This window comes from Patella vulgata, chromosome 8 (genome assembly GCF_932274485.2).
Source record: "Patella vulgata chromosome 8, xgPatVulg1.2, whole genome shotgun sequence".
In the NCBI taxonomy this organism is placed as follows: domain Eukaryota; kingdom Metazoa; phylum Mollusca; class Gastropoda; family Patellidae; genus Patella; species Patella vulgata.
The window spans coordinates 5,292,501-5,314,350 of record NC_065886.2 but is presented as its reverse complement, the minus strand read 5'-3'; the positions used below and the strand labels follow the sequence as shown (position 1 = coordinate 5,314,350).

General features: G+C 37.0%; 2 protein-coding genes across 4 annotated transcripts in view; one reads left to right on the top strand and one right to left on the bottom strand.

The window, feature by feature from the left end:
- The first annotated feature begins 6,944 nt into the window (after positions 1–6,944).
- LOC126829411 (E3 ubiquitin-protein ligase TRIM33-like) lies at positions 6,945–9,207 on the top strand. Its single transcript, XM_050559302.2, has one exon. The coding sequence runs from the start codon at positions 7,701–7,703 to the stop codon at positions 9,150–9,152; it is 1,452 nt and encodes a 483-aa protein (XP_050415259.1). The 5' UTR covers positions 6,945–7,700; the 3' UTR covers positions 9,153–9,207.
- A 3,087-nt stretch (positions 9,208–12,294) lies between these two features.
- Positions 12,295–21,850, bottom strand: part of LOC126829415 (phospholipase B1, membrane-associated) — a 24,909-nt gene continuing 15,353 nt past the window's right edge. For all 3 annotated transcript variants that reach the window (XM_056102950.1, XM_056102951.1, XM_050559316.2), the window contains 10 exons: positions 21,838–21,850; positions 21,546–21,613; positions 20,460–20,503; positions 19,905–20,013; positions 19,490–19,622; positions 18,174–18,328; positions 17,325–17,505; positions 15,969–16,070; positions 13,516–13,581; positions 12,295–12,929 (listed from right to left, as the gene is read on the bottom strand). The exon at positions 21,838–21,850 is cut by the window's right edge and continues 46 nt beyond it. In XM_056102950.1, coding sequence (XP_055958925.1) covers positions 12,876–12,929; positions 13,516–13,581; positions 15,969–16,070; positions 17,325–17,505; positions 18,174–18,328; positions 19,490–19,622; positions 19,905–20,013; positions 20,460–20,503; positions 21,546–21,613; positions 21,838–21,850 — 925 coding nt within the window. In that variant the 3' untranslated portion in view covers positions 12,295–12,875. The remainder of the gene's footprint in view (positions 12,930–13,515; positions 13,582–15,968; positions 16,071–17,324; positions 17,506–18,173; positions 18,329–19,489; positions 19,623–19,904; positions 20,014–20,459; positions 20,504–21,545; positions 21,614–21,837) is intronic.

The window sequence follows — 21,850 nt, the reverse complement described above, 5'->3', positions numbered from 1 at the left end:
CCGGGTCCTCCGGTTTCCTCCTACTGCTAAAGACCCCTACGCGCAACCGCATTATTGAAATAAAAATAAACCATATGTTAGTCCCGAATTCGTGTATTTGATTTCCAATCTTGCGGTTAATAATGATCTAGAGCTTTAGCTCCTTTAAAAGTGTGACACTTTATATTTCGTGTTTTATTTAATTACTTGGTGTCAGTTACCATAATTCGATAACTACAATTCGTGAATAGTGGACATTAGTTTGATAACTACAAACCGTGAAATGATGGTCAATATTTACTAGAATAACTACAATAACACATAGTTTTTACGTCAATATTTATCATAAAAACAGGTGCCCGTTTGTCGTCAGAATTGCCTTAATAACACATAACCTTGTATTAAATGTTAATCAAAAATACAATACAATAACCTGAATGCACTCAGCTAAACTGTTTTAAAATACAGATGGGACGTCATCCTTTGATGTTGGCGTACCATTATTTCAAATAATGGTACCGGCAATGTGCCAAGCGTACATTATTTGTAGTAGTTGCAATATCGGACCCGCGTGACGTATTTCCTTGAAATGCACGTGCTGGATAGTGTGCAAGACATTGCGTAATATATAGATATTGCCCTCGAGCTATCGTACTCGTGCAATATATCAATATATTACTTAATGTCTCGCACTCGACCATTAAACTACACTTTATTGAAATGATATATTGGTTAAACGTCAGATAATATTATCTGAACAGCTTGCACGGTCGTCTTATTTGGATCTTAAGATCCTTCACAAAGTTTGCCGACTTGTAACACTTCAGTGGAGACATGAGAGTCCTAATATTTGCGTGGGACGAGAAAAGGGATATTGTTTCGGCTAGTGACAATTCAATATATTCGATTTATTCTGAGCACACAACATCTTACGCCATGTTGTTTGATTGTTCAACTAGAGCCTTATGGCAGATACAAATAGATTCGAGGGTATACAAATCAATTTAGGTATAATATTATAAACTCATTGACATACACGTTACAATAGACATGCCATATTCTAAATAGATCTCTAATTTTATACAACCTAAATGCACTCAACTAAAACTGTTTTTAATTACAATGATATATATTGGTTAAACGTCTGGTTGTTCTGCACTGACCTGAATCATGAAGACGCGATTATAAGTGAAAGTCCTAATTTATGTGCTATACAAATGATATAAAATAATATTGTAATAATTAAAGATGAATTATTTAAACATACATTATGCACGAGCTAAATCTGCCAAATGCAGGTTTTTCTTTAGGCCTGAAATGTTATATAAACTATTTTGATAACTTAAATTATATGATATACGAATAACATTAGTCGAACAGTTGGTAAGAAGTTATCGGAAGCATAGTTTGTTTCAGAAATAGGTAAAAAAATCTTTAAATTATGAAATGTTACGGCGATCTATTTAACTTAAGAATTTTTATTTATTGAATATTTAATCCCAGTAGAAATTAAAACGTATTTTACTCATGTTGTAAGTATTTTCTGACCATCAGAATTCTGCAAAAACTTTCCCCAGATCCCAAAGTCCACTAAATGGTGTTTCAGAGACCAAGTAAGCGCCCGGTGAGACAAAGTCCCCTCAGGCCCAGTCCCAACAAATTTAAAGCTCAGTTACATAATCTAAAATTTTTCGCGCCTACGGCACTCAATTCTATTGTGGCATTATTCTTCAACTCCTCTGTCTTATACAATCTCATCACTATCATTCAGTTACAGTGAATCGACCAGTTAGTAGTACCACTAGTGAGTGGGGCGACAGACTGTAGAATTGTTATTTCTACTCTCACAAAACATGCGAAATTTGATTCCATTTATCATGAAATTGACTATAATTTTTCATGCCCAGTCCCCAAAATTAAAAGGTCAGTTAAATATCTGAAATTCTTTCGCGCCTGTGCCGCTAGATTCCATTATGGCATAATTCTTCCACTCCTCTGTGGTCTTATACTGCCCCGGTACTGTCATATTCCCGGTTACAGTGAACTGCCCAGTTAGTAGTACCGCTGGTGCGTGGGTCGTGGGGCGTCAGGCTGTACAAATGTTCTGACAACTCTGGCAAACCAGGCGGAATTGACAGGGGCAGATTGCGAGATTCTGTCCCAAAAACTGCTGTTTCTGGTTCTCTTGTTCACAAGAATTTGCTCCCAGCAATGACCTCAAGGGCCAGGATATTGGTTCAATTTTTTCAAAATTTTCTCAGGTTGCTCAGTGTTATAGCCACTGAAGGTTCACATAAATTTAAGTACAAAATCAATAACAATCATCATATTATATGACATATACTTTATGTCAACTTAAATAAAACTGCTTTCCGACGAGATAACGATAGGATAACAGCTATAGGCAATACGATCTATGTTCTACCGGGACGCCTAGTGTTATAGCCAGTATTTTGTTGACATTCATTGTGGGGTGTTATTGTGGATGGCGCCCTAGATTTGGAACCGCCCCACCCCACCCCTATTCCCAGCTTCCAGATCAGCTACTGGCCCCTAGAAAACTGTCATATGTGGTGTTCGACCCCTGACTGCGTCAGTCGTATTAGGGACATGTGCACCAGTCGGTCGCATTTTTGCTAAACAAACCCCAAACAAAATCTTTATGTACGCCCCTGCATATGAATGCAACTTTGATATGAGGCTCGAGCAATGGGACGCCGCAGCCACCATAAACCCACATTTCCTAAGATTGACACCAACTCACCAGTAATGTTCCCTAAAGAGCAATCCTAGCTCACCAGTAATGTCCCCTAATGAGCAATCCTAGCTGCCACTGTTAAAAACAAAATGTTTTATCATATAAAATATTTGAGGACGTAAAACCCCATTTCATTCCGATGCCAGGATTTTGATTACTATTATTGTATTATCCCTATTTGTTTTTAATTACTTATTTGGTTTTTTTTAAGCGCGCTGTGGCATAAAGCCTGTCATTGAATCAACTGGCGTGGTTTCGATTCCCCGGTTGTACGTGACAAGGAGCAGCGAATTATTGAAATAAAATTGAACCATGTGTTAGCCCCGAAACGACCTGATTTTCTCCGGGCGCTCCGGTTTCCCCCCACTGCTAAAGACCCCTACGCGCAAGCGAATTATTGAAATAAAGTTAAAACCATTTGTTAGTCCCGAAATGACCTAGTTTGTGTCGAGTGGATGGTAAACCCCATCTCTCTCTCTCTCTCTGTTTATTTTGATTGCTAGTAGATATGAAAGAGCATGTAATAGTAAAATGTTTTTCATAGTACGTTTCAAATGTTTGTTCATTTATTATTTATTATCGTCGAATGTAAATGATTTTTCATGCTTGTTGTGTCTCGTAGGCCTTAAAGGCCGGGCATTGTAAACAAACATTCAAATTGTATTGATGCTATTGTACAGTGTGTGACCCATAAATAAAACAATGGATACATTTTGTGATGGATAATTTAACGTAAAAATGGATAATCGAGGCTTTGTTTTTTTATCGTAATGATGAAATATTCAGAGTTGAGCAGTTTGACTGAAATATTCAGCACATTCTTTTTACGTTATCTTTTTTAAAACTATTACAGCGAGAACTGTCAACTCTTTATCTAATGCATTCCCCTTTAATAAACCTAGTTTAGCAATATATTAACTCACAGAAAACATCCCATGGCGGAATACAACACTCAACAAAATAACTCAACTTAAACATACATTATGCAAGAGCTAAATCTGTCTATTGCAGGTCTTTCTTTAGGCCTGAAATGTTATCTAAATTTTTAATTAGACATTAATTAACCTATCCAGACCATAATCAACTCTAGATGGCATCGCTAGTCTGCGATCTTTAGTGGATTATGAGCCGATTTACGGCATACCGTTCCTTCACGATTTAACGATTAAATGGATAATCGAGACTATGCTTTTTATCGTACTGACTTTAGTAATGATGATCGAGGCTAGGCGGAAATTTCATAATGGATCAATTTGAATGAAATTTTCAGCAAATTGCCTTTACATTATCTAGTTTTTAACTATTATAGTGAGAACTGCCAACTCGTTATCGAATCTCCCATAATGTATCTTTAAATGGTTACATCGCAATCTCGCGTGGTTTCTGGGTTCACAGATCTATTAATTTAATCAATGAATGGATATATCATCAGCTGTTTTCATGGTTTTCCGTTTGAGGAGTTTTCAATAAATTTAAACTCAGCATCGATGCCAGAAAGGGGAGGGGGTTCACGGTGGCTAAGTGGGTAAGACGCTGGCTCGCTAGCCTTGAGGTCGAGTGTTCGATCCCTGTATTGGCCGAGAAAGTTCATCCAGTTGGGAGCAGAACAGTAGGACGTAAAACCCCATTTCATTCCGATGCCAGGATTCGTACATGTTGGGCACGAGGAGCCAGGAATCGGACGTGATTCAAATTTTATCATGCACATGAGCTAGGAACCGAAAATAACGCCATCGCAGCCATCTTCGTTTATTTTCGGGGTGAGGGGTGGGGGCACGGTAGCTAAGTGACTAAGACGATGGCTCTCTAGCCTGGAGGACGCGGGTTCGTTCCGGTGTCGACCGAGGAAATTCATCAGGATTTTCCGTAGTGGTTTCCCCTTGTCAATTGTCTAGTAGTTCGGATGGGACGAATGGTTAGCACATGTGTGCTGTATCATAAGGCCTGTCATTGAGTTAACTGGCGTGGTTTCGAATCTCTGGTTGTACGTGACAAGGAGTAGGTTTTCTCCGGGTCCTCCGGTTTCCTCCCACTGCTAAAGACCTCTACGTGCAAGCGAATTATTGAAATAAAATTAAACCATATGTTAGTCCCGAAATGACCTAGTTTGTTTCGTGTGGACGTTAACACCCCCCCCCCCCTCTCTCTCTCTCTCTCTGTATATAGGTTAGCCTGACACGTGACATAGTTAACTGTTCTATATTTAGACTATATTATTATATCTACTGGTGTCAGCGTGTATGAGATATGGTGACATAATATATACACCTAAACGATTCCTTGACAGTTGGACTTCGATATAAAAGTAATAGGCCGTAGGGCCACTGTCCGGGCAACATTTCCCTCATAGCACACTGTATGGCGTTTTCTCGTCTTCATTAGCCCAGTTCGGAGCAGAACGGGAAGACGTTTAGTTTAATCCCATTTCATTGCATTTTCATCAACCCAATTTAATAATTATTGTCGCACATACAATTACCATGACCCAAAGGAAACATTAAAATATATACATTGGTTATATACGTTATGTTACACGAGGAATGAAAGAGATTAAAATAGATATTAAAGGTAATGTTCGTTGATACAAAACAAAATTATATGATAAACGATACTTACTAATGTACAATAGAGCAATCAAGACCTTTGTTTAGATCTTTGGCTATTTCAACATTAAGAACTTCAACAAGATTAACAATAGTTCTAGGTAAATTAGCTTGAAGTAATCTCAATGTTTTCTCTAACATAGCTTTGTACCTCTCTGCTTCATGTCCCTGTAAAAGTAATATAATCTTTTAGTGTCCGTCACACTGTTGGCTGATATCGCTAATTCTCTGGTCTGTACATTTTCATTCAATTCATCGTCCAATTTCTCCTCTAATGCCTTTCGGGGCATTAATCATCAACAGGGGAAAAGGCTACTTAACTTCAAGTTCCGTAATGATGAATGCTACATTGATAATTTCTCCCTTAGCTGAGCTCCGTGATTCGCTTAAGCGAGCTTGGGATACTGCAACTGGTCCAGACGAAATTCACTACAAGATTTTAAAACAGTTACTTTTTTCTAAAGTTTTAATATTTTTAGATCTTTATAACCGGATTTGGGTTGATGGGAATTTCCCTGCTTCGTGGCATGAAGCCACAATAATGCCCATCCCTAAACCGGGACGATAATCGGCTCTGAAAAAAAGAACATAGGGTCATCGTATGACCACATGTGGGGTTTCGCAGGCTGCTACAGCAACTTCGTGAGGGTTGGCAAAAACTTTCGCATGTTAGAAAAATAAAATTGCAGAGTTCCTTTGTATAGTGGAACACTACCCCTTGAACAACCATCGTCTTCATTCTGTCATGTTGTCGGATCATTTCTGTAGCTTTCATTCACACCCCGGCATTAGGACAGAATACAACTTTTTCGACTGTGTTTCAAGTTGTCCTTGTGACAAAGATGTTCTAACGCTCAATTAGCGGAATGTAATTAACCCACTAGTGTTAGGTCAGTGTTTGGGTTTTTTGATGATTATGCCAAATTACTTCTATTTATTTAATTCCCTTGCAGAGGGCCGTGGTAAAAAAACGGCATCTTGTCGTCCAAATGGTACCCAAAATTAAAAAAAACAAAACAAATAACCCGAGGTCATTTTTACACATTATCTTTCACGTTGAAAGTCGACGACGACGAAGAACCGACATACTGATGACCGAGTGTGTAAGCACCTTCACTCGACCAGTATATTTAGAAAGTCGGACCTTGAACCCCATTTCGTTTCATTTCTTTGTGAGACTACTAGGGTCCTTTAACTTCTTACAAATGAAATAAAATGGGGTTAAATTTATTATATTTATAAATATAGCTTTATTTAACGCCCGCTTCGACCAAAGTGATATCGCAGACAATTGTATTGCTATATATCGAATTACAACTGCCAAGGGTTCTTTTACGGGTATGCCAATATGTACACTGCACTCAACATAGGGATCGAACACCTCACCTCCCGGTTAACGAGCAAACGTCTTACTCACTAAACCATCGCGGCTCTCCCGGTTTAATAGGTATAAATGGTATACTGTATATAGTTTTACTTAACACGTGTCATGTGATATATAAACAGGTTAGCTTGACACGTGACCTAGTTAACATAGTTAACTGTTCTATATTTAGACTATATTATTATATCTACTGGTGTCAGCGTGTATGAGATATGGTGACATATATTCAATAAGCTGTTGCGTGTCGAGTTAATCTTAGTTCCCTTGTTCATATATGAGCGTGTGTTATATCAAGGAATAATTCCAGTAACTGGTTATACCGAACCCACACCGAGTCTGTATACAAGAAATAGAGATATGGTTTATATGCTTAGACAAGATGTGCGGATGAATACATCAATGTATATAATGTGAGAAGGTCACTGCAATGTATATAATGTGAGAAGGTCACTGTATTGTGAGATGGCCAATTGTTTATGACAACAATGGACGTGTATAAGTTTGACGATGTGAACAATTACCGTAGCTATTATAAGTTGTGAAGATCGCTGAGTTATAGAAGAAAGTGTGTGTTATGTTTGTCGATTTAAAAAGGCCTTCTATGTTACTACATTAAAGAGATTTACTTAGTGGTCTGCTGTCATACATGTGATAATATGGCTGAACAGATACGGGCAATAACAAGTAGTTGATTCAACGACTAAATGTGTGTTATTGTGTTATTAAAAAGGTCTAATTCGTTGTTAATACATTAAAAAGATTTACCTTGTGATCTGGCATACATGTGATAACATTGCTGAACAAATATAACTAGTAGTTGTTTGGACAACTGAATGTTGGTGATTTTGTCCATATACTTCACTGTTATTACATTTACAAACAAAACTAGTTTCTGTCGGATACATTTTACAGAATGGCTGAACAAACAGATTACATTTACAAACAAAACTAGTTTCTATCGTATACATTTTACAGAATGGCGGAACAAACAGATAAGGAAGTGTGTAGCATTTGCTTAAATGACTTTCATCAACCTAAAACTATCGATTGTCAACATTCGTTCTGTTTCACCTGTTTAGAAGATTATGTACACAGAACTGCCACTAATGACCACTTTCTGTGTCCTTTGTGTCGTTTCGACATGCCCATCCCTAAGGATGGCGTAGGGGCGTTTAAACCAAGCCATTCCACAATTAATAACCCACAATGTGATGTTTGTACAAATGTTGTATCTGTTTTTAAGTGCAAAGATTGTCCTAAATATTTGTGCGAATCTTGTAAAACAATGCATGATACATTCTGTGAGGATCATATTGTTATTAAATGTAATGAACCATTATCAAACGACGGAGCATTAGGGGCAGATAAATCGCCCGTGACTAGCCCACGTGATTTCTGTTCTAATCATCAAAAAAAGGGAGTGGAATATTTCTGTAATAATTGTTCAATGGCTGTCTGTTCTAATTGTTTTGTTGTCGGCCATAATGGACATGGATATTTGGATTTACAAGTTGAAAGTGTACGAGAAGAAATCAGGGGAGAACTGAAAACATTAAATCAGGAAATAAAAACTCACATTGATAAACTTGAAAAATTTAGTGAAAGTTTAAACATGAAGTACTGTGAGGTGAATGATTCTGTGAAGACGGCTTGCGACAAGGTAGATGAACAGGTCAATATTATCTGTAGTGAGGTGAGAAAAATTGGTGATCAGCTCAAAGATAAAATGAAGAAAGACAATGCCAATGTTGATGTTAATATACAATTAAAAAAACTCATGGACGATATTCAAAAACTAACAGAAGATTTAAAAGTCAGTGTTAAATATTCAGTGAATGTTTTAGAAGATTCATCCATTGTTCAAGTTTTACAAAGATTACCCCATGTTCGACAGGAGAAAGATGAAAGTCTCTGTAGAACATTAGATATACCTGATGTAAGATATTCAAAATTTCAAGTGGCAGAGATAGATCAAACATTGTTAACTAATCAACTTGGTAAAATTGTAAGTTGTAATCAGAATATGGTTGAAGATATATTTAATGTGAGGAATATGCCTGAGTATCCTAATCCTAATGTACTTAATGGTAAACTACTAGTAGTGTCAGGTTTTACATGGAGAATTGGTATATATAGATTTTCATCGACATTACGTGTTAGATTATACCTGTATGACGTAGAAGATAAACGTATCACGTCATGTAAAGTTGACGTCACAAATAAAGTTATAAATAAAACAGATGATAGACAATCTGTGGTTAAACAAGTTGATATGGTTCTTAGACGTGATGGTGGCAATTCATACGTGTATAATGACCTAATGACCTGGGAGGAATTATGTAAACCAAACAGTGGATTTGTTGATCATGATAACTTTACAATCGAAACGACAATTAATAAAATAAGTGACATTAAAAGACGTTTATAATTACTGTAATCTGATGATGTAATATAATATTTACTGTTGACTGGCTTGTATTAAAACAGAGTAACGTGATATTTCTGTGTAGTAAAGGAGGCGGGGGGGGGGGGGAGGGGGGTCGGCGGAAGGGGTTGATCGGTATCTCTCCCCTGTCCGAGATAGATGACTTTCGAGAGCATATCCTTGGCGTGTGTCAATCTTAAACATTCATCAAAATTACATAGGGTACCATAAAAGTACTGACATGAATTATATTAAAATAATAATTTGTTAGGATGATAGGGTTATAGTCGCTTGAAAATATATTTGTAGTTTTATTAGTAAATTGGATAGCCGGTTAGTAAGATCCCTTGACAGCTGGAATTCGATATAAGGGAAGGCTGTAGTGCCGCTGCCCAGGCAATATTTCCCTCATAGCACAATTTATGGCGTACGCCCGCCTTCATCAGCCCAGTTCGGAGCAGAACAGTAAGACGCTAAACCCCATTTCATTTCATTTCCCGACTTACTGCAATCTATATTTCGTTTCGGAAATGTCCTCAGGGGTGCTTTGATATTGACGGATAATGTATATCTATGTTTTTATGGTCGAACATTTTTTCACGGAGGGGGGGGGGGGACAGCCCTTCCTGCCCCCCCACCCCTAGTTACGGGCCTGAGCACAGATAGCAGATATGTCTAAAAAAAACTTGCATCAAAAGTATTTCTCCTAAATAAGATAAAAGACCATTTACCTTACGAGACAAGAATTTTGATTTATAACAGTTACATACTGCCAATATTTGATTATTGCTCTATTATTTGGGCGAATGCTACCAAAAGTAGGTAAGACATTATTTTAAAATTACAAAAGAGTGCAGCAAGAATTATTCTTGGTGCACCAATTGAAACTCCATCAACCTCTTTATTTACTAAACCCGGTTGGCTTACCCTCACACAGAGGATTCTTTATAATAAATTGTCTTATCATTCAAAATTATTACATTTAATACTCCACTCTATCTAAATTCCTATTTTATACAAAAATCTCTTGTTTCCAAAACGGATATCTTGCTCCGTTCACAGACCAGTAAATCTCTTTTTCTTCAAAAATGCAACAAGGAATAGGGTTGCCTGTCCAGCCTCGTGGGTTTTCTCCGGGTACTCCGGTTTCCTCCCACGGCTAATGACCCCTACGCTCAATCGAATTATTGAAATAAAATTAAAACCATGTTAGCCCCGACGAGTGGACGTTAAACTCCATTTCTCTCTCTCTCTCTCTCTCTCTCTCTCTCTCAAAAATGCAAACTGGAATCCATCGAACTTACTCTTCATTATTCTGCATGTCTTTTATGAAACAATCTGCCTTTTGATATAAATATGTTTAAAAATGTTGAAATTTTTTAGATTAAACTGAAAACTCATTTATATTGAGCACTGAAGAAACCATAATATTCAACTGTTGAAATACTTATTATTATACGTCCACATTTTCATGTGGACGTATTATGCCGTCGCCCCTGTCCGTCTGGACGTCCGTCCGTCCACAATTGTTTGTGGACTCTCTACAGGTCACAATTCTTATCCGATTTTGACGAAACTTGAAATATAGGTTTATCCCCAAAAGATCTCGGCTGCTTTCGATATTGGCATGTATTGGATCAAAACTTCATGGATTATGGCCCCTGATTGTACGAAAAATCACGTTTTTAGCTTGTGGACCCTATAGAGGTCACAATCTTTATCCGATTTATTTAAAACTTGAAATGTAAGTTTATAACCTAAAGATCTCGGTTCCTTGCGATATTCGCGCATATCGGACCGTAACTTTATGAATTATGGCCCCTGATTGTACGAAAAATCGCGTTTTTAGCTTGTGGACCCTATAATTTTTATCCGATTTACAAAACCGTATTATTATGTCACCGTTACACCCTAGGGATGGCTGAGTTCGAATTTTGTGAAAATCGGCCAAAAATTGACAGACAAAATGGCCGCCGTTCGTCTCAAATAGCGTAAAAATATGGTATATCAAGGTTGTGGACCCTATAGAGGTCACAATTTTTACCAGATTTATTTGAAACTTGAAATATAAGTTTATAACCTAAAGATCTCGGTTCCTCTCGATATTCGCGCATATCGGACCGTAACTTTCTGAATTATGGCCCCTGATTGTTGAAACTTGAAATGTAAGTTTATAACCCAAAGATCTTGGTTCCTGTCGATATTCGCGCCTATCGGACCGTAACTTCCTGAATTATGGCCCCTGATTGTATGAAAAATCGCGTTTTTAGCTTGTGGACCCTATAGAGGTCATAATTTTTATCCGATTTAAAAAACCGTATTATTATGTCACCGTTACACCCTAAGGACGACTGAGTTCAAATTTCGTGAAAATCGGCCCAAAACTGACAGATAAAATGGCCGCCCTTCGTTCTCAAATAGCGTAAAAATAGGGTATATCAAAGTTGTGGACCCTATAGAAGTCACAATTTTTATCCGATTTTGTTGAAACTTGTAATGTAAGTTGATAACCCAAAGATCTCGGTTCCTTTCGATATTTGCGCATATCGAATTGTAATTTCCTGAATTATGGCCCTTGATTGTAGGAAAAATCACTTTCTTCTTAGCTTGTTCTCTATCCATCTCTCGAAAATGTGGGCGTATCCTGCCTGGCAGCCGCTGGTTTTTAACTTGCAACTGCATTCTATCTTATTTCGTGTGTAATTATAGTGTTCTTCCTATATTCAACTTGTATCATGTATATGTTTTGTTATAGGAGTGACTTCCCAAATGCTATTGCATTTCAAATGATTTTGAATTTATCCTGACATTACATTTATATATGTCTTTGTAGTTTAGGAGGGACTTATGGAAGATTAGTTTTTTTGCGAACTAAATACTTTGCCTCGTTAAATAAAGTTATTATTATTATTATTATTATTATTACTATTATTAGCTAACCCCTCACATCATCCAGAATACGTCAATGATAACAACTTCTCCAGATCTTAGTGTAGTAAAGACAAGTAATACAAAATTGTGAACTATAAAAATGAAACGAAATAGGATCTGCGCTATAATCAGATTGGTCTTATTTGGTCTTTTCTTTCTCATCTATGAAATAAATGTTTTAATAAAAAAAATTGCGTTAAGATGTTGAGGTGCACTGAATAAAAGTGGTGTTTTTTATTATTTATACATACGGCTTTGACTCGAATAATTTGATTCACATGGCTGAAATTTTACTGGTGACAATAGAAATACTTTACTCATTTCGGAGTATTTTCAAGAAACTTATAGAAAATTACTCTGCCAATTAAACACTACCTTAAATACAATTACACACAGGAAACGAATACGAAAATAATAAAAATTGATTAATGTAAAACAAAATACAATTTTCAGTTTCTTCAGACCTGGTCCCGATCTCACAAAGCATTCTCAGACTTAGATCAAGAATTTATTCAGAATTGTTCGCCTTATGTTAACTAAAATATAGCCCTTAATAAAACTTCTGTTTTAATGTATGAAATACATCAATAAGAAACTATGTGCAAAGTCTTTTCCAAAAACAGTGACAGAAAGTTAAGAAAATTCTTAACGTAAGTCTGGGAATGCTTTGTGAACCAGGGACATGGTGCCTCATTAACGAAATTCCACAGCGATAAAATGATTAAAAGAAGAGGTTAAATTTTCAAATGATGAATCTTTAATAACTTCAGCGAAAACCAGTTGCTAGCTTTTGTTTTAATTTGGTTTCTTTCCGCCGCTATTCTTGCTGGTGTAAATATAAGGTTGTTGCTGAAAGTAAACAACAAAACATCAATAAATACTCTAAACTATCTGAAAGGTATCCACTTTTTAAACGGCGTATTCTCTGGAACCTTAAAATAGACGAAAATATCCCTAAGTTATATGTATATATAACGTGATTTATATCCGATTTTTTAAAACATTATTCTAATTTTCAATCAATTATGTTGGGTGAAATACGTCAACAGTCCGAATTTAGCGACGGTCGTTTACGCCTGCTTAGCCCATTCTACACGTTTTTTAAAATGTATTATTTTATCGTTTGTGAATTACTAATTACTTTTGCATTGTGTTTGTTCAGTACAAATGGAGTCCGTAACCATAGAATACACGACTCGTGTACTGATTATAAAACTATGTTCATTGTGTCTTAAATATGGAGATTAGGATCCAGCAAGATAGCAAGATCAATATTGTTTGAAATGGACCAATATTGAATTCTAATTAGTGTTTTGAAAATATTGAGTTGGTGGTTTAGCTCCTTTTACCTAATCATATCGTCACTACTTTCAGGAAAGTTATTTTATCATACAGAATATTGGTGTAAAGTTCATAAAATGTTTTATCATCATACCTCTGTAGGACATGTAATTGAATTTCCCGTTTTCCAGTTAAGATCCTTTTTACCAACAGGTTGAAACTGAAAATAAATTTGATCATGTATAATTATTTTTATCGGATTTAAAATAGCCTATTACGTTTACACACAAAATATATGACAAAGAAACACATTGTTGCCAGCTACCGAATTGGCAGCTTAAAAGCAGGCAGATCACAGTGTGTTATATAATACCGCTAAATTCCAATTCGATGGGTACCTCCTGATAAAGAATCCAAGTAAATTTGAAAAACAAAAAGCAACCCTGACTTGCACACAATTCTTAACGGCAAATCATGTATAAAATAAGTTGAGTGACGACGCTATATCCGCACATGAATTGCAGTACTATTCAGACTTTCTAAAACGCTACATGGTCTCTCTCTCTCAGTCAGAAGGGTGGCTTTCGACGAACGCCCAATAATGCTGTCAGAGGACTCTTGTCCTGGTCGGCTAGTGCGAGAACCAACTCTAAGATCTCTCCATCATCTTGAAATGATGTCAGAATGACCTGAAAAGCGTAGTTTCTTATAAAGGGGATATACTGACCCTTCGGAATGTATGAGCTACTATCAACCACAATGTACTCATATGGACATATTTTTCTACAGTTAACTCAAAATATTATTTGCAAACCAGACAGACCTCCATATATGCCTGAAGGCAACTGCCCCAAGGAAACACAAGATCTTATCCATGTCGATCCCGACACACAAAGTAGAACTTGTATTCTAGAACTTAATAGTCTTTATAGTGTTACGACACGCCCCATCGCAATGCATAAAATTAGCACCGTGGATTAAATAACGCCTATAATACAATATAAAAGTTACTAATTACTGTGGGTATATGTCCTTTACACCTGACTTGCTGTCAGTATAACTTTCAATAATGCCCTCTAGGAATACTAATGTCATAGACTGTGTCTATCTGTGTCTTAAGAGGGTTTCCCCATTAGTGACCTTTCTTTGCTATTGGTTAAAGATACATTAGTTAAGAGTTTTATAAAGAGTTGGCCATTCTTGATATAATAATTCAAAAATAGATGATAAAAAAAGAAAATTTTGAAAATTTCAGTTAAATTACTTTGTTCTGAACAGAATTGTCACTGTTGGGAGTTTGAAATAGAAATAGGCATCAATTGTGTCTGCACCGTCTATGAGAATTGGCGATCGTTTGATTGACATACGATAACTTCACCCACATATTCTCGATTATCAAGTAACATGCTCAATGGCTATGGTAGCCTCTCTTGACAGGCCTTACATCACAGGTTTCCGGTAGTGACATCAGCGATACTGGTAAACGTTAGCTTAGTCCGTAATTTATTGATTTAATTTTAAATGGACGACTGTTTAAATCCAAACTGTATCCAAGCCATCCGTGTGTCTACAGAGTTGATTTTGAGCTTGTCGTCTAATTAATCATTTCTATAACATCTGAAGCCTCAATAAAGACTTGCAATAGGCAGATTGAGCTCTTGCATAATGTATGTTTAAGATAAAGTACATTTTATCCCATGGGCAGAAAAAATACATATCGCAGCTATCTTCGAAAATATCTAGTTTAATTCTTGTTTGTACCTTACCATGTTTTACACTTTTGACGTCACCCGCAAAACTATAATATCACGCCACCTGTTACAATGGCACAAGAAAGTTCTCGGATTACCGCGGTCGATCAGTTTGGAACAATCTGATTGAAATGCAGATCTATATTTCGTTTCGGTTTTTGATACTTTCGATGGCCTATACTACATGAAGATCTGACCAGTTGTACTCCAAGGTCGCGTCAGGGATCGTACGAGCGGCGTTTGACCCCATGGCGTCAGACATGGATTAATTAATCAGCGTTGACGTTTCTAGTGGTTTACCCAAAGTTCCGGGCAAGAAGTCGCCGTAACAGATGGTTTCCTTGGCTTATCCCTCACGCCATCCAGAACGCCTGTTATATATATAACAACTCTTCCAGATCCTAGTGTAGTACAAACAAATTAAACGAAAATTTGAGAGAGAGAGAGAGAGAGAGAGAGAGAGAGAGAGAGAGAGAGAGAGAAATGGGGTTTAACGTCCACTCGACACAAACTAGGTCATTTCTGGACTAACACATGGTTAAATTTTATTTCAATATTTCGCTTACGCGTAGGGGTCTTTAGCAATGGGAGGAAACCGGAGGACCCGGAGAAAACCCACGAGGTTGGACAGGCGACCCTACTCCTTGTCACGTACAACCGGTGATTCGAAACCCCGCCAGTTGACTCAATGACAGACCGTATGATACAGCGCAGCGCGCACGTGCTAACCATTCGGCCATCCACCCCCCCCCCCCCACGAAAATTTGAACTATAAAAAACGAAACGAAATAGGATCTGTGTTTTAATCAGATTGGGTTCGGAAGTGTGGGAGTATGAAAAATAATTATTACTTTACCATATTGTTCCACAGAGCTGTAGCTGCTGTACTATGACCTTTCTCACTTAGATGAAAACAATCCGGTGAAAAAAAGGAAAAATCAGGTTCATCTGTCCCGTCCTTAAAACAACACAAAACATTAAACATTAACAAAATGGCAAATGGTATTATCTTGTTAAAAAGGTAATAATAAAATTCATTCACACAGTAGACTAGTAATGTACAAGGTAAAAGGTAAACATTATCGGGGCCGTGACTCCTAGGTGTAAAAGTCAATCGGGACCGTGTATCAGCCTAGCACGGAACCGGACATGTACGGTACAAGGTAAACAGTAAACATTATCGGGGCCGGATTAAGCTTGATTGCATGGGAACCCTAGCTGTAAAAGTCAAAGGGCCCTTGTATCAACATAGCACTGAAACGGACATGTACGGCTATCCCGACACCTATCCCTGAGTGTCTTATCGAACTTATTTAGAACTAATTTGGAACCCAGTTAGCCCCTCCCCAACCACCCCTTAAACCGCCCGGAAAATTACATGATAGTTGGTTGGCCATCTGTAAACACTGGTGAATTGATAACGAAACTAGGATACCGAAAACAACGTTCTTCCCCAGGTCTGCGTACGGATTCCCTTTCTTGGTATAAGCAATGAATTGGACTGGGATTGTGATATTCTAAATGAACATTTAATCACGTAAATCGGGATATCGGCTTACTGATATATACTTTGAACGATCTAAGTATCTATTTTTCCCTCGATGCCCTTTAACATAGACTGTACATTTATTTTGACTCGATGTTCTTTAACATAGACTGTATAATTATTTTGACTCGATGTTCTTTAACATAGACCGTATAATTATTTTCCCTCACTGTCCTTTAACATAGACTTATATATATTTTGCCTAGCTGTCCCTTAACATAAACTTATATTTATTTTTCCTCGCTGTCCCTTCACTTAGTGGGATCACGTTGGCTAAGTGGGTAAGACGTTGGCTTGCTAGCCTGGAGGTCGGGTGTTCGATCATCCAGATTTTCCGATGTGGTTTCCCCTTGTCAGCGATGCAGGACGGAGGGCCTGACAAGGACAACTGTGTAGTCGTTCGGATGGGACGAAAAACCGAGGTGCCGTGTACACATTGGCGTTCACGTAAAAAATCCCTTGGCATTTGGAATTCGATATAAGAGTAGGCCATAGTGCCGCAGCCCGGGCAAACTTTCCCTCATAGCACACTGTATGGCGTATGCCCGTCTTCATTAGCCCAGTTTAGAAGCAAAACAGTAGGACAGGACGTTAAACCCCATTTCATTTCATTTCATTTCCTTTCACGTAGACTGTATATTTATGTTGTATACGTTAATAACTAACCTTAACAGGAAGATAGGTATTTCTAAAGAAAGGTTGATCAACAACAGTAAAATCATCCTTTGTATCGAACTGTCCCGAGGTAGCAATTCCCTTTACCACCTGTTGGTAGATATTTGTCAAATTCCTAAGATCTGCCTCGTCTTGGGCGGTTTTTGGAAAAGCCGCACATGGGCACAAAGCACTGCAATTATTAAATTTTACCAAAATAACAAATTATTAATCATATAACATATACGACTAAACTGGTTACAATTGTCCATTTAATTGGGGGAGCCACCGTGACTAAGTGGCTAAGACACAAACTCGCTATCCTGGAGGTCGGGTGTTCGATCCCTGCATTGTCCGAGAAGGTTCATCCATATTTTCCGGCGTGGTTCCAACTTGTCAGTGATGCAGGGCGGGGAGCCTGACAAGGACAACTGTCTAGTCGTTCGGATGGTATGAAAAACCGAGGCTCTGTTTATACATTGGCGTGCACGTAAAAGATCCCTTGACAATTGGAATTCGATATAAGATTAGTAGGCCGTAGTGCCGCTGTCCGGGCAAACTTTCCCTCATAGCACACTGTATGGCGTATACCCGTCTTCGTTAGTCAGTTCGGAGCAGAACAGTAGGACGTTAAACCCCATTTCATTGCCTTTTCATCAACCCAATTTAATAATTATTGTCGACCTAAAAGAGAAAGCTTACATCAGTTACTGCACATACAATTACCATGACCCAAAGGAAATATTAAAATATATACATTGGTTATATGCATTATGCACGAGGAATGAAAGAGATTAAAACTGATATTAAAGGTAATGTTCGTTGATATTAGAACATAATTATATGATAAACGATACTTACTAATGTACAATAGAGCAAGCAAGACCTTTGTTTAGATCTTTGGCTATTTCAACATTAAGAACTTCAACAAGATTAACAATAGTTCTAGGTAAATTAGCTTGAAGTAATCTCAATGTTTTCTCTAACATAGCTTTGTACCTCTCTGCTTCATGTCCCTGTAAAAGTAATATGATATTTTTGCGGGCGTCACACTGTTCCCTGATATCGCTAATTCGCTAGCCAGTACATTTTCATTCAATTCATCGTCCAATTTCCCCACCCCCCCTTATGCCTTTCGGAGCATAAAACATCAATAGGGGAAAAGGCGACTTGACTTTAAGTCCCGTAATGATGAATGATACAGTGATAATTTCTCCGTTGCAGAGCTTAAAGGGACTATCCCTTATTTGAACAGAGTCTCAAAAATAAAAATCTGAGTATGTATGAAATTTAAGAGCCAAAATATAGAGGAATGGTGTATTGACCGTATCTCAAAATTTCAGCTCAAAATTTTGAGTCGTTTGGACGTGACCGTCAAAACTGCTTATCCGGACACGTAACCCTTTTAAGATTTCGGATCAATTTTTTCGCTGGGAGACCTGATAATCGATTGCCGTTCCTTTAGAGGTCTATACAGTGAATGAACCAAATGCTGTACTTGATAACGAAAGGCAAATGTCACCTACACATTATTTTTATACAAAAAATGTCTGGTTTTATCTAGACACCGCATAATACAGCTTGGGACACTGGTCTTCATTAACAGATGAAGACTGACGGGTTTCAGATATTTGAAAACTTATCACAAATATTGAGTTAGTTGTTCGGCCCTTAGGAAGAGGACTCTAAGGGATTTTAAAACAAAATTAAACAGTTTTATTCTCCAAAAAATTATCGGGATTAGCCCTTTAAGCGAGCTCGGGATACTGCAACTGGTCCAGATGAAATCCCCTACAACCAGATTTGGGTTGATGGGAATTTCCCTGCTTCGTGGCATGAAGCCCCAATAATGCCCATCCCTAACCAGGGACGATAATTCGGCTCTGATCGTAAGAACATAGGACCAAACGTGATGGCATCTTTAGCCATCGTATGACCGCCTGTGGAATTTCGCAGACCCCGGCAGCAACTTCGTGAGCGTTGGCAAAAACTTTCGCATGCCAAAACAATTGCCGAAAGACCTCGCCAAGGTGCATGAGATTCTAAGCCCGTATGTAACGTGTACAGAGGTGGGCTCAGGTTGTTCCTATAGGCAGTGAGAATCAGACCCAAGCCTGGATTCGAAACCAAGATATTATAATCATGAATGTAATAGATTTATCTAATGACACACTTACATCGTTATTGCAATATTTGCATAAATCATTATCTCCTATTAAAATAGTTATAAGTTTCCAGTCATTGTTTATATCTATATTAATATCAGCTTGTATTCTAGTTATTAGCATGGTAGCTTCATCTGTCAAATCACTGAAAATATTACACCAATACGGTTAAAGCATGCCACCCGATCATTGTTAAATTTGATACTGATAAATATTCTGTGAAATAAACTTAAATTGTACAGTTATTATAAATGTTCCATTAAACCATATGTTAGTCCCAAAATGACCTAGTTTGTGTCGAGTGGACGTTAAACCCCATTTAAAAAAAATAAAAAAATAAAAAAATATAAATTTTCCACCTATAGTTGATAATATCAGTGTAGAAAGACAGAAAATATGTACAAGATAAAAGAAGGTCTAACGTTACCTGAAAACATTTCCAGATTCTGCAAGGTTAAATCTTGAATTAGCACTTTCAATGCCACCAGTTTTAATAGAGTAACCCGTGATATTCGGGTTATATCGCTTTAATATGTCTACAAACAAAATGTATGTGTTAGCGTCAGCTGTGTGATTTTGACCTATAACTTATCAAAATCTCCACTGCAGAGTTTATAATGTTGGATTGTGAACAAATGAAGAGAATCAGTTTCTTCCCACTGAATGCTTGTGAGCACAAGTCGAATATTAGAAAAAATATCATTGTTTATTTAGTAAGCAAATTAACTTTTTGTGCTTGTTGTTTTTTGTTTAAAATCCTTTACTCTTTTGATTCTTTTTGTTACTGTTATTTTATCTATGTAAATGTTTTCACTATGAATTTCATATATATTGACGTCAAGTTTACTAACTGTCATTGTGCTTGAACGATAAGAGGATACTTGTCGAAACGTCGTGCTTTTAGAATAAAACTAGTGATTGTTTCCCATAAAAACTGTGTTCTGTTATTATACATGACATTTATGAATATAGGTATACATACTAGGTAACGTTACATATTCCTCAAATGTACCATCACCACCAATACTGAAACCATAAACAGAAATAATACCTAATAACCGCGTTTACAATTAATTCCACAGACCTATAAGTAAACAATTTTACTATATCTTTGATGTTTGTTTGGTTATGTTTTCATAAAATTGATACAACAATTAATTAGAAAAAAGCTAAATGAATAATGAGAAAGGTGGAAAATCATTATTGATAAAGAATAGTAAGTGGAAAGCAGACATATTTTGAAATGTCATACTTTACCGTTGGACGGACGTTTCGTCCAGTGGACATTTGGACCTAAGATAGTTCGGCCCAGGGCGGCTTTGCTAGTGGACAATTCGGCCTAGGATATTTCAGTTAGCGGTTGTTTTGACCAATTTTACAATTTTTTATCATTGTTACGAAAAAAATGTTTTGAAAGAGAGTAAATTAAGTTTTTAAAAGATTTAAAGGGAACATCACACCAGAAACTTGCAGATTCCGATGTTTGGTGCATGGACGATAACTACGCAATGGCATCCAGTAGTTTTATGCAGTTGCATGTCATCCAGGGTTGTGTATCAGGAACTTTTGTTCCATTATTGTACATACATTTACAAAGAAAGATTCAAACAACTTATGAATTAATGTTTCGTTTGTTAGAGGAGAATTGTTATGACCCGTCAACTGTTATAATAAACTTTGAACGCTCTGTAGATCTTGTTCTTCATGCAGTGTATGGACCACAAGTACCGATTCAGTACTGTTTTTATCACCTTATAATTGATCAATCAACTTGGAGACACATCCAGTTACTAGAACTCGTAAACATGTACAAAGATGACAGCGAGTTCAGACTTATTTAAATAAAGTAAAAAAAAAACACACAGCAAAGAAATAAATTGTAGGGGAAAACAAATAACTAAATCTGGCCGAAACGTCCTCTTTCTATAAAAAGAAAGTGGCCGAAAATTCCTCTGACGAAATGACCTGTTCCAAAATGTCCTAGTTCGTAGGTCCACTGGCCAAAACGTCCTACATTCTACTTTATCTTGTTATAGTAAACTGAACAGGATGTTGCTTGATTACCTACCTGAAAACGAGTCCCCTGTCTTCAGTTAGAACACTAAATATATTTTTAGCAGTTATTCCCATTCCAGCCTTGAAATATTTTATAAGTTATTGGTAATATATCATTTTTATAACAATATCATCGTGTGGTCATGAGAATTTCTATAAATAGTAATCTTAAAATTTTCAACATATGAGCAGCTATGTTAGTGACCATACATAGCAACACCGACCAAAAGGTTTCACCATATCAGAAAACAGCACAATAGTAACAACTTTAGAAATACTGGATAGCTATATATATTTAGTCTTACCGTTAATGAATCT